This window comes from Pithys albifrons, chromosome 3 (genome assembly GCF_047495875.1).
Source record: "Pithys albifrons albifrons isolate INPA30051 chromosome 3, PitAlb_v1, whole genome shotgun sequence".
Taxonomy (NCBI): Eukaryota; Metazoa; Chordata; class Aves; order Passeriformes; family Thamnophilidae; genus Pithys; species Pithys albifrons.
The window spans coordinates 41,146,484-41,163,901 of NC_092460.1; the positions used below are offsets into that span (position 1 = coordinate 41,146,484).

Genomic DNA, 17,418 nt, shown 5'->3' on the forward strand with positions numbered 1-17,418 from the left:
TTCAAGCTTAATAAAGCACCAAAAAAGTCATAGAAATTGAAGTTAAATTTAGTTAACTTGCTAGTGTTACTACTTCTTGAGTCTTCACAGAATCACAGAATGATTCAGCGTGGAAGGAACTGCAGTGGGGCATCTGGTGCCACCTCCGTGCTCCAGCAGTGTCATCCCAGAGCACAGGATTGAGTCCACATGGTTCTGGAATATTCCCAGTGAGGGAGACTCCACACCCTCTCTGAGCAATCTGTTCAGTGCTTGGTCACTGCACAGCAAAGAAGTTCTTCCTCATGTCCTGGTGGAACTTGCTGGGCATCAGTTCGTGCCCATTTCCCTTGTGTCATTGCTGGGCACCTCTGTGCAGAGCCTAGTCCCTGCTCTGCCCACTCCCTGCAGATATTTGTCATTTACCAAGCATCTTTTACTCCAAGATCTTGGAGCCAGGATCACAAATATTGCCCAGCAGGACTGAACTGCTAGACGAGTGCTTTTCCACTGCTTTTGCATTGCAGAATTCCCAGCAGAGGTGACAGTCTCTTCATGGTCAGTCCAGACCTACTAGGATGTTTTTCTCATCATCTTGCACAGAGATTTTATACTTGTGGTCCATGAAACACCCACAAAGCTGCCACCTGCAACACTGGAAGTCATGGGATAGGGGGACACAAAAAGTTTTGGACAGACTTGGTACCATTGGTACACTCAAGTCCTTCTGAAATGGGGGGGTTAAACAGATGATGCAGAATCCACCATTTGGAGAGAATGAAAAGTTTATTGGTGCTTTTAGAAAAGGAAATTGGAGAGAAGGAAAAGTTAATTGGTACTTTTATAAAAGGAAATAGTCTCTGTAATACATTATTATAAATATTTATAAATATTCAGCGGGATTTAAGACCCACTCAAATAAATAAATAAATATTGCCACATAAATAAGTAATGTTTTCTTACCAGCTGGTGATTGCCAGTATCTCCATTGAAGAATTAATTCTTATGACATTTTGATACAGTTGTCTGTAGTTACAAATACATACTTTTATGCAAAATCCACTGTGTATTCAGTCTTAGCTTAGGCACTAAATCCCCTGGCTACTGGTAGGATGAGCAACCTGCTTACCTTGTTGTAATATATGGATATAGAGGTGGTATAGAGATTTAATTCCACCAATACTTGTCATCAAAATGTAATATTGACAGAGCTTTTTGTGATTCAAATTGTTGTAGGTTCATTGCCTTGGAGTCCCAGAGAGCTCTGTGGGCTTCCAACAATTTATTCAAAATTCAAACTTTGCTGGTGTACTTGAAGCCCAGAGTTCTCCAGGAGCAAAAGCCAAGAAGAGTGGTATAGGAATCAAGTAAAGATATTAAAATAAAACATAAATAAAATCACACCTCTCCACTGAACAGACAGCAAGGTGAAAAGCCTTGCTATATTTTGAATAAGCAAGAAAAAACACAACTGTCCACCCTCCTGCAATTCTCCTAAATTCTTTAGAATCACTCCTTTCCTTCAGAAATTAATCAAAATCATGATGAGTTTAATAAAACAAATGAGACAGAACTCTTGGTCTCATCTTAAATCATTTGGCTTGTCCTATGCTCCTAAGAATTTACATGAATTAGGAATCACTCCATGTAGGAAAACTATTCTTGAAGCAGAATCAGGATCTATGACTTTCCTAACATAATGAATTGGATGATATAGATAAAGAAATATCATGTATATGGATATATACATTTATATATAGGGGACAAAAAAGGAGACTATTTTAATTGCTATTATCAGGATAGACACTGTGCTAAATCCAGAAAAATTCCAAGAAACGGGGGCAAAATTTTGATTTTGTTGCACTGATGTAACTCCAGTGGCTTCAGTGAATTACTTCATGAGGAAATAAAAAAGAAAAGGGCCAGAATCCAGCCTAATGCCTTTTGTATGTTGCTATGAGGACACTGAGGAGAAATGCGCCAATTTGGGTTGTTGTCAGGCTGATAAATACACTAAATAAACAGACCAGAAGAATCTGTGTCTTCACTCACCCAAAATAAAAACCTCTGCTCAAATCTCTGCCATGCTGATTTTTGAGTTGCTTGTCAATACCTTGCAATTGATTTCTGCAGAGTTGCACCAGGAATAACTTTTTCAAAGTTAACTTAGCAATAACATAAATCTAGGGAAAAAAAGTTTTATCAATTCAAGATCTCTTGATTAATAGTAATTTCACTCTTACAAGTGTAAAGCATCTGATATCTGCTCAGAACTGAAGAGAAACATGGATCTAATTAGATGGTGGTTTCCTAAATACATACCTAATTTTCATTCATTATAGTCAAATTATTAACAGTTTCACACTCACAAGGCATAAAACCATGGATTTTCCCCCCTGTGTAGTTCAGCAGAATGCAAAACAAACCATCCTGCCACACACTGGTCATTATTAGTAATCCTGGTACTTCTGTCTGGGTTGGAAAGATGGAACTAGTGATCTTTACATTATATTTCCACATTTTGATGCCAGAATTCAGTGGTTGTAGAACTGTGGTAGAGAAGCACTTGAGAGACAGTGAGACTCCCCTCTTTTTCCCCCCAAACCTCAGCTTGGATTCAGAAAGTGTCTGAAATTGCATTTTTTACCCAAAACCATTTAATCCTGTCCCATTCTCCTGCAGTTACTCCAGTTTTCCATGTGTGGTGCTCCTATGACAGCAGAGTGGTCATTTTTTGGACTCATAGGGGCAGAAAATGAGACTAAAGCTCCAACTTAAAAGCTAAAACCAGAGTGGGTTAGGTTGGAAGGGACCTTAAAGTTCATCTCATTCCATCCCCCTGCCATGGGCAGGGATATCTTCCACTAGCCCAGGTTGCTCAGAGCCCCATCCAGCCTGGCCTTGGACACTTCCAGGGATGGGCCAGCCACAGTTTCTCTGCCCAACCTGTTGCCAGGGCCTGCCCACCCTCACAGGGAGGAATTTCTTCCTAATATCCAACCTAACCCTACTCTCTGTTAGTTTGAAGCCATTCCCCCGTGTCCAGTTCCTGAACTCAGAAGGAAAGTCCTTCTTTAGCTTCCTTGTAGGCCCCTTCAGATAATGGATATATTACATATATAGTATATTTTCTATAATAGTATAACACACCAGCAGAGAGTTTGTCTACTTTGCTTGAATAGCCAGGGATGGTCCTACCAAGAGGATTCCCTGTCTGATGGAGTCTCAGATGCTCCAGGTCTCTTCCCAGTGACACCAGTAACATGAGTTACTCTGTTCATTCAAGAGATTTCTTTTTCTTTTCATTGATGCAAACTTAAGGTGATTCTGACCCTATAAGGTTTGATTTGCATTATTCTCTTCAAAAAAAGTGTCTTTCCAGACCACGGCTGGAAAAGATCAACTTGTTTTGTCAGTAAGATATCACCTCTATGTATGAAATTTGAAATTTGAGGAACTTTTCCTGATGTTCTCCCTTTGGACATTCAGACTGAGAGGGTGTTAGACAGTTCCTTTGCCTCTGGTCCTCCTTTTACAGGCCACAGTTATCTGGTGATGTAGAACCGGGGGCTTAGGTATCTCCGGGTATCCATCATCGCATGAGGGTCATCAGGGTTCACCACATCATTCTGGTTGATCCTCACGGGTTCCCTGGGCACGTGGGACCATTCTTCTTCCTGCTGCAGTGGAGATCCAAACCCAGAGGTCTTCCTCTGTGGGACCAGCACCTGGTGGGGATCCATGGGATCTGTATTGGTGCTCCGGGTGTTCCTGTGGGGCTCAGGGGTGTTGAAGCGAAACAAAGGGATCTCGTTTCTCCTGGATAAAAACTGGGAGTATGGTGGTGGATTGGTGCCAGGAAGAAAAGTTTGTTTCACTCTGCCCAAGCTCACCAGGAAGCTGTGTTTGGGCGACTGGTACACATCATAGCCATTCTCCAGCGTCCTGTGGTGGAACACACAGTCCTCTTGACTGAAGTAATGCTGAGGGGTAGAAATGGAAGCAGAGGGATTTGGTGAATTACAAGCACCAATTAAAGAGGGAGAGAGGGATGACATCTCGCTTTCTACTGTCCCAGGTCTGTCACTGAAACAACTCAGGCTACTCTGCATTGGTGAGGCCACGCTTTGAGTATTGTGTTCAGTTCTGGGCCCCTCAGTTCAGGAAAGATATTGAGGGTCTGGAACGGGTCCAGAGAGGAGCAACAAGGCTGGGGAAGGGACTGGAGCACAAGTCCTATGGGGAAAGGCTGAGGGAGCTGGGGGTGTTTAGCCTGGAGAAGAGGAGGCTCAGAGGTGACCTCATCATTGTCCATAACTACCTGAAGGGAAGTTCTAGCCAGGTGGGGGTTGGTCTCTTCTCCCGGGCACTCAGAAATAGGACAAGGGGCCATGGGCTCAAGCTCTGCCAGGGGAAATTGAAGTTGGAGATCAGAATTAAAATTCTTTCCAGAGAGAGTAATCAGGCATTGGAATGGCCTGCCCAGAGAGGTGGTGGATTCCTCATCCCTGGAGGTTTTTAAACTGAGATTGGCCGTGGCACTGAGTGCTATGTTCTGGTAAAGGGACTGGAGTTGGACCAAGGGTTGGACTTGATGACCTCGAAGGTCTTTTCCAACCCAATTGATTCTATGATTCTATTTAAAATGCAGATCTGAGATTCAAGCCCACGTTTTCAGCAAAGGTATTTTAATGGTAACACTGTTTTTTTGCAGAGGGTCCCAACCCACAACTCTGTGCTACAGCAGGAATTCTGACTGCTCCATCACTCATTTTCACAGAATCTCAGACTATTCTGAGTTGGAAGGGACCCACAAGGATAATCAAGTCCAACTCAAGTCAATGGCCCACATAGGGGATTGAACCCGTGACCTTGGCATTATTACAACCAAGTTTTAACCAACTGAGCTAATCTCGGTGATTTTGCACTCTTTTACCCAAGTAGGATCTCAAATGATTTTCTGTCAGCTCTACAACCCAAGACAATCAAAGAAGAAAGAAAAGTGTTACTTAAGTGGAGGATCCTCTCTTAAATCTGCACCCTCCAGCTGCAGCTACACAGGTTTCCCCAGCTGAGGACATGAGCACCACAGCACAGACTGGAGCTGCCCTTCAGCCTTGAGGCTTAGTAGAGGTCACTCACCGAGCCAAATATGTTTCCTGTCGTGTCCATGCATAGGTAGCGTCCACTCTTCACCCCAGTGATGATTACTGAGCCAGCACCCTCAGACCTGATCATCAGGGCACCTGATTAGGGGAACAAAGATGTCAAATCCCAGATCCAGACATGGCACCACTGCCTTACAGATCCACAGGTGCTCGGGCTGGAAGTGCCCTGTGGGAGTTCAAACCAACCTCCCACACTACCAGGGATGTTGTCCACCCTAAAGCAGGTTAGCTGTGGCTTTGGAAAGCTCTCAGGATGGAGAGCACCCCTCCAGGTGCCCTGTTCCAATGTTGCACTAACCTCCCAAAGACAACTTTTTTCCTCTGGCAGCCCCTCTGAAGTCCCAGAGCTCAGTCTGGGGACATTGCCTTTACTTCTGTCCTTGGCACTTTGTCTCCCCCATGTCTGTGGTATTTTCTCAGTTTTGCCCAGCAATGGGACAAGAAGAACTGATGCCCAGGGAGTTCCACCTGGACATGAGGAAGAACTTCTTTGCTGTGCAGTGACCCAGCACTGAACAGACTGCCCAGAGAGGGTATGGGATCTCCTCACTGGGAATATTCCAGACCCATCTGGACACAACCCTGTGCCATGTGGGATGGCCCTGCTGGAGCACGGAGGTGGCACCAGTTGCCCCACTGTAGTCCCTTCCAACCTTACTGGGGGTTTTTGCCACCCCAGGGCAGAACTTTGCAGAACTTCCCCCCAGTCTTGTGTCTCAATGGTACTGGGGTGGTCTGGCCTGTCTGGCCTTTCCCAGTTTCCCCCTTTTTAACTGCCCTTTGCATACCAGTTCTCTGCACATTCAAAATTAGTTTTGTAGTTACCAGCCCTCTACCACCCAAAACACAGATTTTAGGGATGATATCAGTTTTCCAGCACTGCTGTGGTGAGTTCCTTTGGTGATACTGTCACTGCAATGGGGCATCTCATCACCAACCTCTAACATGAGCTTCTAAAAGAAGCTGTGGGTGAAATGAAGTGAAGGATAATTTAGGTAGTTTTTCCTTGCAGAAGAAGCAAAGAACTTTGCTGAAATTCCCCAACCTCTAGATTTCTTTGGAGTGACTTTATTCGTTAAACAAAAGCAGGATTATATTTATGCATGTTTTCCATCCCATAGCTCTGCTCCTCTGCCTGCCTAAGAAGAGGGGATTTTCTACAGGCAGTGAGAAAGCACAAGTCTTACCCTCCCTCCTCTGCTCCCATGGAGATCCCTAATGAAGCCACTCACTGTAGATGGTCTGGTAAGGGTCACCATCTCCCTCCCCTGCTCCCATGGAGATCCTATGGAAGCTACTCACTGTAGATGGTCTGGTGAGGGGCACCATCGACGTAGCCGTCAGCGTTGATTTGGAGGTGGAAGCTGTTCCTCTCTGTATCTGTGTAGAGGTGCATCAGGCGATCTCCATTCCCCCACGTGGGATTCAGCAATGGAGAGGAGTTGGGAAAGGCAAGGGCAGCCTTCAGGCTGCAGAGGACCAGGAGCAGGGAGCTGCAGGGACTGCCTGGTGCCATAGATCGCTGGTCCATGGTTAGTCAGGATCTTTGTTGGATTCGCCTCCGCGCTCCTCGCTCACCCTTGTGCTGGAGTGTGGATTCTCAGATAGGTTCCCTTCTTCTCTGCAGAGACTTATAAAGGGCAGCAAAATGACATCACACAGGAAAACCTTCTCCACATCCTTGATTTTTGGCAAAGCAACATTTTAAGTGTCCCGAAACCTCAAGGGAAGGATCTCTGGCTAAGGTGTGTGGGGGAAAAAATGTAAGGTTTCTAAAGACAGCTCACAAAAGCTAATCATATGTTCAAATGTTATCTACAACCCTGTGACATCTGAAAGCTTCCCACACCCCTACTGTTGGATCCAGGAAGGGCAATCCACTGCACTTGAACTGAAGGGAATGACTCTTTGGACCTGAATTATCTTTCCTTTTTTTTTTTTTTTTTTTTTTGCGGTTGTGTTTATTCAGATTCCCACCTCCCCTCACAGTTTCCACACTGCAATTCTGATTTAGCAAACACTTCGAATACAGCTGAAATGTTGTTGAAAATGAATTAAAAGCTAGTACTGAGTTGCCCTGGGCCTCATTCATCCTTCATTAAGTTCCACACCAAGCCTGTTGGGCTGATATTTTTGTCACTGCATTTAAGCAAAGGGAACTTGATATGAGCATAACCCACTTCAAATAAACTTTTATTTCTTTTTATTTCTCCCATTCCATTTTGAGTCACCTAAATATCTCAAGTTTGGCCAAACAGCTGAAAATTATGTATAAAACACTTGAAAACTGGGTGCTTGTTCCTGCATTTCACATCTGGCTGGCAGTTTTACAGTCATACAGGGTAGTTTGGGCAGCAGTTCTGGGGGCTGAATCAAACCTGAAAATGCTTCTATCAGCACATTTTTATTTTTCCAGATACAATAGGAAAGCTTGGAAGAGCCACAAAGGGACACAGAACATCCTGAGTTGGAAACTAAAGAGTAGTAAGTGGATAGTGGTGTAAAAAATGTTCCAAGATATAAGACTTGCTTCTCAGTGGTTCTTCCAATGTTCTGTATCTTTACAAACAAATTTCCTGCTTTAAAAACCAATGGGGGTCCATTTATTGTATGAAAATTCTGTGCCAATGGGACAATGCATATGGGTGCATCACAAGAGTAACAGGTTCTAGAATGAGACTGTACTAAGGTTCCTTTCAAAAATCAATGTAAAATTGAGGAGTACTAAACAATAAATTAACAATTTTCTTCCATGAAACCCAAGGCTTTCAGTTGTAGCAGTATTAGTTTTAGTTGCTGTCTCTAGTTGGACACAGCATAAACAACTCAGTTTCATTAACAAGCAGTGCCATCAGCACATATAGGACTGATAACCCAGTGCAAAAGTGGACCCGATTTTTTTCTTATTGTTTAAAATTGGCCAAACCTTGCCAAATTCTGCTGCCACACCTGTGTAAATGCAGGGCCTTGCATCAGTGTATATTCACCTGTGTAAATGACGGCACTTTTTAGCCAAAGTGCGTAAGGGTCAGATCTCAAACTGAGTAGCCTGACAAAGCTTTTCACTGATAGACACTCCAGGCTACAGATATTTTCCTGGTTATAACATCTGAAATGCTTTCATTTAAAAGATAGCTTGAAATTAAAGGAGGGCTATTTTTTCTTCTCTTTTGTAAAGCGCTATCTCCATTCATTGCTGAAATTATTCACTCATTTTTCACTCTGGTATTAAAACAAATGTTGGTGGGATTTGTTGTTTTCTATTTGTGGTTTTCTTTCCCCCCCTTTATTTAGACTCCCATGCAAGTGTAGATATGGATTCAGGAGCAATTGCAAAAATTTTCTGCCAGAGGCACTTAGAGAGTAGTGTGTCCTCTTGGAATATTTCATGATTCTTCTGTGGATGCAGTTTTTCTGGCTGGATATTTCATATTCATCATGACATTTTTCTGAGCTTTGCAGATCTCTTTTCCTCATCTCTTGCTGTGTCTTGGTGGCAGAGAAAATGTTCTCAGATGTTTCAAAACTTTATTTAACCCCATTTAAGCACATGCAAGTTGTGAGCAGCTGTTTCTTTTTATATATTCAAAGATGCAAAGATTACTTTTACATGCTCAAATTGTTTGGCATTTTCAAAAGTTTCCCACAGGGTTAGCAAAATTCCAGACTTTCCTAAGTTCTGTTTAAGCTGCTGGGCTAAAGTGAATTTATTCAAGTGTCTGCTTGTGAGGATGATAATACAAATTTTAATTTTGCTTTTTCATAGAATTTTTCTTGGTTTTGTTTTAAACATATAAATGCCCATTGCATGGGGGGTTTGTTGTGTTTGTTTGTTTGTGGGGGGTTTTCTAGATTTTTGTGGTTTGTTTTTTGTTTGTTTTTTTTTTTTAGTTTATTTGTTGTTGTTTTTTAACAATCATTTTTTAAATTTCAGGCTGATCCCTTTATTCCTTCTGTTAGTATTTCACTTATCTTCTCCTACCCATTCACCTGTTGATGGAGTAACCAGGTGTCTGAAAGCTTCTTTACTTCAGCTATGCCCATTAGTCTAAGAGAAGTGATGACAACCTTTTTTTTACCTTCCAGTGTTATGCTGATGCATCAGTAATAATATTTCTGCGACTTTTACCACAAATGTTGATATTGCTTTTTCAGATTTCTATATTGTTCTGTGATGTTTGATGAACAGAGATAGCTTTTCTCAGTTCTCAACTGTAACTTCTGTGATGTTCAGGTTTCTCTGGTATGATCATTTAGCTGCAAATTATACCCAAAACTGTACAGAGAAGGAACACTGTACAGAGGGTTTGACATTCCCCCAATTTCACTGCTTTGTGTTCAGCCTTAGGTCATTTTTCAGTCAAAACTTGCCATATCAGATCTGTCAAACCCTCAATTCAGCAACTTGTGCTGCTGCTGCTGCTGGGAAAGTAACTGCCTTATTTCATTTTTTATCCCTTTAATCAGCTGCAGAGGACTTACAAGGCCAAGACAAGCTTTTTATTACAACAAATTTAAGACACTACAAGTGACTTGCTCTCAGTTACCTTTTGCAGACCCTTTGGAAGTGCTTTGTGTACCATCAGAAATTTGAATGTTAATAAAAAGGAGTTTTCTACTCGGTATAATGGATATATTTTCCAGCATTCTCCTATGAGCAAACCCACACGTTTCCTCCCGGAGCTGGACTACCTTTCATCACGTAGGAGCACCTGTAGCACTCTTGCTTAATAAAGTGTATTGACTTCTATTTAAACAGGTGTGTTGCTTGCCCTTTTGCAGAATTCTGTGCTGAGTGTCTGTGTTGGCCTCAGGAAGCCTCTTGCTTTGAAGGGAGTTTGGCTTGACAGCTCTGGAGCTGCCTCTGCCTTTAATAATTGTCTTTGTGTCGCATCTCTTCAAAAGGTGGCAGAAATCAGGGGTCCCTCTGCCTTCCCTTCCTAAAAATCTCTGTGGCAAGTGGCTGTGGGGCAATCACATCTTCAGGGTTGGAAGCACAAGGGTGGAGTGCCTCTCCAGGAGTTATTCTAGGAATAATGACGCACTGAGCCAATGGCATGGCCGGTGGATGCTCTGTGTGTGTGTGTGTGAGAGCACAAGCCTCTGCCACAGTCTTTACCCAGTGTTGTTAAACACATCCTGAGTGACCTTATTTGGATTTCCCATTCTTGTCACACTGCCCACGACTAAAGAAAACATCCTGGCTGAGTTCACCTACGTGACACTGATGAGGTAAGCACAGCCCACTGGGGTAGGACCGCAGAGTGGATGAGCACTTTCTGCACTGTGCTTGCTCTGTGGAACTCAAATGAAAGGCCTCATTCCTCCTCCAGCTGAAAGCCTTGGCACAGCTCCCAGGCAAAGCACAACCAGTCCCTAAAAGGTTTTGTTTTCTGAACAGAGAGTCTTTCTGTCATTTTGAGGGGTCTGAGTTTTCTTAGATATTGTGGTAGAGACAGTGATTGCAATCTGTGATGAGAGCTGCTGACACCCTCAAGTTCCAAAAATCACAGAATCAAAGAATGGCCTGGATTGGAAGGGACCTTAAAAACCATCTCTTTCCAACCCCCTGCCATGGGCAGGGACACCTTCCACTAGCCTAGTTTGCTCAGAGTCCCATAGAGCCTGGCCTTGGACACTTCCAGGGATGGGGCAGCCACAGCTTCTCTGGGCAACCTGTGCCAGGACCTCTCCACCCTCACAGGGAAGAATTTCTTTTCAATATCCAATCTAACTCTGCTCTCTGTCAGTGTGAAGCCATTCCCCCTTGTCCTGTCACCACATGCTCCTGTAAATAGTCTCTCTCCATTTTTCTTTACAAGGCTGGTGAAGGGACTGGAGCACAAGTGCTGTGGGGAGAGGCTGAGGGAACTGGGGGTGTTTAGCCTGGAGAAGAGGAGGCTCAGAGGTGACCTCATCACTGTCCATAACTACCTGAAGGGAAGTTCTAGCCAGGTGGGGGTTGGTCTCTTCTCCCAGGCACTCAGAAATAGGACAACGGGGCATGGGCTCAAGCTCTGCCAGGGGAAATTGAAGTTGGAGACCAGAAAAAAATTCTATCCAGAGAGAGTAATCAGGCATTGGAATGGCCTGCCCAGAGAGGTGGTAGATTCCCCATTCCTGGAGGTTTTTAAACTGAGATTGGCCGTGGCACTGAATGCCATGATCTGGTAAAGGGACTGGAGTTGGACCAAGAGTTGGACTTGATGATCTCAGAGGTCTTTTCCAACCCAATCAATTCTATGATTCTCTGATTCTTCTGGGCTCCCTTTGCGTACTGGAAGGCCACAAAATGCTTTTTGGTGAGGTGGCATGGAAGGGCTGAAGCTTATCTGTTTAGATTCCGAAATGTGCCCTGTGCAACATATTTTGTGTCACTGGCACACCCAGTTCTGCTGGTCTGCCTGCCCAGGGAGTGTGTCTTGCCTGAGAAAGTGTGATGTCCTTTCTTCTAGGTCCTAAGTAATCCCAGGGACACAGATTTTCCTAGTTCATCAGGTGGGACCAGTTTATCACTGTGTGGATGTGACCAAAGCTGTGTATTCTACACCCTCTATTCATTTCCCATGAACTGTTAGCAATGGACCATTTGCAGTAGCTGCCCAGGGCACACCTGACCCCTCAAGCTGTGAGCTGGGTGTGAAAGATGCCTCTGAGATAAGAGCTGTGATAACTCCCTTCCAGGAAGTCGTTAGCACCTTCACACCCCGCCTAAGGTATCATGTCTGCTAATGGGCCATCAACAATTCCAAAATACCCCATGACTCACAGAGTGAGAACACCCATTGTGTAATTCCCTGCCCTGGGGGAGGTACCAGATGGTCCCACCTGGACTTGAGGGGGATACAATCTTGGGGGGTTTGGGACTTGGGGAACCACTTGGTGGATCCAGAGGAGGACCAGAACCTTGACAGGAGGAGATCACCACTCTTGACAAGACTGCCACCATCAGCGGCACTAATAGGTTTTTCACGTCCTTTTACTTTGGACTTGGGGGAACCACGTGGGACTCAGCACAGTGACTAACAAACCCCATTGTGTTTGTGCCCCAGGGTGCTGGGTCATACTTCTGGGTTTTGCGGGTTAAAACCATTTTTAATTTGTGCTATTGCATTTATTGTAATATTTTTGTTAAATTGTAACTCTGACTTATAACCTCTCTTGTGGTGGGTTTGTTTCCCCTGCCAGTTTACCTTTAAACCAGCACACAGCTACACAGTGTCAACAAGAAAATCAGTTCAGTCATCCATCTGCTATTGTAAAACACGGCAAGGTGGCTTAAAAGCAGGTTGACTGACTGTTGTATTTGGGGGAAACTCTTCAGCTTGTGTAAGGTTTCCGATTTCCCAACACTGATATCTCAGCTCTGAGTAGCAACATCCAGGAGCCCCTTCAGACCTAAGTATTTCTCTGACTCTATGACATATGTCACTGCATTCATCAACAGCTCCCAATAAACTAATAGGATTATCTCCCCTGATTAGACAGAAAATAAGGGTTGATAATAAACTTTGTTGTAACCTACTTTTAAACTTACTCCAGTCTCTTGGGTTCAGTTGTTTCGCTCAAATTTATGTCTTTGAAGAAGAGATAAAGAAGGCTTAGGTTAAAGAAATTAAGGATAGAAAATGCAAAGAGGGAGAGGGGAATGCAGTGAAACTGTCAAAAGACAATATATGCAGACAACAGCATCAGCAGCCAAGGGCCCTTTTACTGGGGGACAGCAAGAACAGAGCATGTGACTGTTCTGGTTAGAGCTGCCTCAGTGCAACTGCAGGGGCTGCTCTTCACCTCTGAGACTTATTTTTTAGTGGGATCTCTTTGAAACTGAAGCTTGATTGGAGAAACATTTGCTCTGTAAGTTTTAAGAGTAATTTTTTAACCTGAAAACCTAAACAGGAAATGAAGAAACTTCTGACTGAATGAAGCATTGTTCTTGTAGCCAATACTTCTAATGCAAGGAACATGGAAAGATTTCCTAAGCTGCTACAAGCCCAATGTGTGATTTTGGACTCTTTTAAAGCAACGTGGAGATCAAACTTTGTAAGGGACAGGGCAAGATAACTAACAGACCCTTCATTTTTTTGACCTAAACTGTGTTAGCTCATCTTTGCTCAGGAGGTGGGTTCTGTTTGTTGAAGTGTTTCTGTGATGGGAGCACCTGGAACACATAGACAGAGATTTATTAGATTGAATGGAAATCAGGCAAAGACATGTCTTGAACTCTGCCCCTGATTTGGGTTTTCCACCACAGAATGACTTCTGAGGTGGATTTGCAGCTAAAATATTCATTCTGTGTATTCTAGGCACAACAGTTCTTCCTGTTGCTTTCTCAGCCTGTCACGTTGCTGGCAAGGAGGAACTGGAGTGGCACACTGTGCCCTGGATGCCCAGGTTCAGCAGCTGCTAGGACACTGATCCTGCACCTGGACCCTCCTGCTCTTTGGCCACTTTCACAGCTATCACAAGCTCATGTCATGACAGGGCTGGTTGAGAAATGCATTCTCTTTCCAATAAGTCAGCAAGACTGCCCTTGTCATTTTTACTGAAGTTCTGGACTGTCATCAAACTGCCCAGTTTTCCAAAAGCAAAGATTTCCTTGCTGACTACTTTGAACTTAGAATTGCAACTTCATACTTTTTTAATATTAAAAGGAATAATTCTTTATTATTCTTTCCATTATCCCTAATAATGGACCTTCTTACACAGCAGAGGCTGGTTAGTCCATCTGCCTCCCCTGAACAGGACTATGTCTCTTTGACACTGGTGTCACTTCTTGACTCTTTTGCTCCATGTTTGATGCATCCCCCAGTCTCCACTTCTGGTGAAAGAACAGGAATGAGTTCAAGTTAACACCTTCTTGACCATCTGCTGACCAACTCAACATTAACTGAGGTTGTGCAGAATGCAAACAGACATAAGAAATCTCATACAGAAGAAGTTCCACAGTCACCTAAGTGGTCTGTAGACCTGCATGTGGATTGTTATGGGAGTGTAAGAAACAAATCCTATTTGAGATTATCCTTTTCTTCTTTGAAATTTGCAAGTTTCTCTTTGAAATGTGCAAATACAATGTCTGCAGATTTGCTCAAGGTTTACAGAATGTGACAGCCATACAAGTCCCCTTTCCTACAGTTTCTTTTCAGTAGTTGTTGCCTTTGCAAAATCAGCATCATCACAGAATCATGGAATGGTTTGGGTTGGAAAGGACCTTAAAGGTCATCTTGTTCCAACTCCTGCCATGGGCAGGGACACCTTCCACTAGCCCAGGTTGCTCAGAGTCCCATCCAACCTGGCCTTGGACACTTCCAGGGATGGGGCAGCCACAGCTTCTCTGGGCAACCTGTGCCAGGGCCTCCCCACCCTCACAGGGAAGAATTTCTTCCCAATATCCAACCTAACCCTGCTCTCTGTCAGTGTGAAGCCATTCCCCCTGTGGTGCATGTAAGTTGTCCCTCACTGGATAACTAAAGTACTATCAATCCCCCTGAGTTAAACTTTGATAATTATTTTAACTGCCTTTCTTATGCATTTACTTAATTTTGCTTAATTGCCTCTTTAATGAACTAGTGTTTGTACCGCTGAGTCCTGGGCCCAGGGTTTTTCCACCCAGGAGGAAACAAACAGGCTCCAATCACCTGGAATGACTCAAGATGGATCAGTTCTCATAATAACCATTTAATAAAAAAAATAGCTGATCTTCTCCAAAGAGCCCTGAACCAAACATCGTTATAGCTCTCTTGTTTTATCCATCATTGCTGATGATTGCTCCTTTGACATAAGTTGGTGTGGTCTCATTGTCCTTGGAAAAGCCATTCCAGAACTGTGAGCTGCAAGCCATGAAATCCCAATAAATCTGTGTATTTTAAACAGTTAATTTAAGGGACAAAACATTTAGCCCCAATCAAGGCATTTTGTTCCACGCCCTGTGACAAAAAACAGCCAGCAAGAGTATTCAGGCATGAGACTGGGGATTGAATAATATGTTAAATATCCTGATCCAAGGACACAGCTTGTTCAGCTCATCTGGACTTACTGGCCCCTTGGATTTTGGCCAAACACTTTTCAGCAGACTGTGGCTTCCAAAACAAACATGCCTTTGGCTTGAGCTGGATGCAGAGCTTGGCTGCAGAGGGGAAAAAAACTAAAACTCTGCTTGTGCCTGCATACTTGATTGTTTGTTTTTATGTGTTTTTTTTTCCAGTGACAGCTATTTCCTCAGCCAGGATTGGCCACTGCAGTTAACTGTAATTCCAGTTTGCATTACATATATTAAACCTAGAGAAACCACACTGTTTCTCTGAGCTTCAGTCTCCTCCTCAGTTTTCCAACAGCTGGAAGAGATTCTTATTTCCTCCTTTGCTCTTGGGTTCTCACAAGGAAACCAAATGTCCCCTTGACTTCTGCTGAGTCACTGTGATTCCAAACATGAGGTTCTTCCAAGGAACTAAGTCATCTGTAGTTAAATACCTGAGTCTTAATTGTTTCCTCCATTGCTTAAACTGATGCAGAGCAGAGTGGCTTCAGTGAATGCCATCAGTAAAACAAACAAAAAAACCCCCAAAAATTATATGCAAAAGAGAGTTGGGGCTGTTTATTTTTTTGTAAGCAAATACTGACCAGCGCTCAAGTCAGTGAGAGGACTTTGGATCATGGTCTCCAAATATCTGAAGAAGGTGCTGAATATCCTCTGCTTTCCGTAGGAACAGTGGGAATGGGATTGGGCATCGCTGAGCTCCGTAGGGACCTGAGTGTTTCACAACATTTTAATTTGTTGCAAATCACTTAATGCAATCCAGACAAGTGCCTCGCTCCATTGTCATGCTGGGTCTGAAATGAATGTCTGGCTGTTCCCTTGAGAGGCTGAAGGGGGAATCCCTGGGTTACAGACTCTGCCTCTGCCACTCCTCACCTTCTGAGTCTCTTTATTAAGAGCACTACCTACTCCTTAGTAAGGAAGACCATCAGTCCAACCATTAAATAAAACAATGGTGACTGGGGTTGCATTGGGAAAAGCACGGCTTGAAGGAAGTGTTGATTTCCCTTTTGGAGGTCACATCTAATTAGCAACATGTCTCGTTTTGAGGTCCATGTTGCAAGAGAGGTGTTAAGGTCCAGGAACAAGTCCAAACTGAGTCACAGGATGTACAAGGAGAGGCTGTTGGAGTAGGGTTTGTTCATCCTGGAGGGGATGAGAGAGCAAATCTGGCTGCAGTTGCAGAACCTCTGTGAGAACTTTTACCTAGAGGTGTCTTTCTTCTCCAGTTCCAAAATAAGAAAGATTGTATAGAATGGTGAAAATTCAGGTTAACCTCTCCTTTATAAACGTTTTCAGTTATCACTTTTCTGATATGCTTACACAACTTATCTGATAGTTTTTTATTTGTTATATTTTTGGGGTGGTTGTTTTGGCATTTTGATTTTAGTTTTCTGGTGGTTTGGGGGTTTTTTTGTTGTTGTTGTTTTTAATTGGAAACCTATTTTTTTCCTTTGATGAAAGCTGTGGCTACATATTTTTTTCATGCAATTCTAGTACCTGCTACTCTCCTAGAAAAGCTGCTAGCTCAGTAGTAGGTGGAGAAGTGACATTACTATGATGCTGTTAGATTTTGCTGATGGGGCAATTCTCTGATCAGTACATTTCTTAGCAATATTCTTATTTCTATCTGTGAATGAACCCCCTTGTGGTTTTTAATTTGGTTTTGTATGAGCTATGATTTCCTCAGGAGGCACACTGCCCCCTGGCAGTCAGAGTCCCGGGGCTCCTGATCATTAAAAGCAGCCCTAGTAATCCATGAACTTCTCTGGTGCTGGAACATCTCTCCTATGAAGAGAGGCTGAAGACTTGGGGTTGTTCAGCCTGGAGAAGAGAAGGCTCCAGGGAGACATTAGAACTCCTTCCAGTGCCTAAAGGGAGTCCTAAGAAATCTGGAGAGAGACTATTTCCAAGGACCTGAGGGAATGGTTTCACAGTTTCACACTGACAGAGAGCAGGGTTAGACTGGATATTAGGAAGAAATTCTTCCCTGTGAGGGTGGGAAGGCCTGGCACAGGTTGCCCAGAGAAGCTGTGGCTGCCCCATCCCTGGAAGTGTCCAAGGCCAGGCTGGATGGGGCTCTGAGCAAACTGGGCTAGTGGAAGATGTCCCTGCCCATGGCAGGGTGTGGAACGAGATGGTCTTTAAGGTCCTTCCCAACCCAAATCATTCTGTGATTCTATGAACTGGAGGCTGTATCATTTGTGATCACTTATGGTGCCACAGCATCATTTC

General features: G+C 43.6%; 2 protein-coding genes across 2 annotated transcripts in view; one reads left to right on the plus strand and one right to left on the minus strand.

The window, feature by feature from the left end:
* The window catches only part of TIGAR (TP53 induced glycolysis regulatory phosphatase), a 38,116-nt gene that overhangs the window by 12,557 nt on the left and 8,141 nt on the right, over positions 1 to 17,418 (plus strand). The window lies entirely within an intron of this gene.
* FGF23 (fibroblast growth factor 23) lies at positions 3,525 to 6,678 on the minus strand. Its single transcript, XM_071549796.1, has 3 exons — positions 6,450 to 6,678; positions 5,122 to 5,225; positions 3,525 to 3,962 (listed from the first exon to the last, which is right to left on the minus strand). Exons 1-3 carry the CDS (start codon positions 6,676 to 6,678, stop codon positions 3,525 to 3,527), a joined length of 771 nt encoding a protein of 256 aa, XP_071405897.1.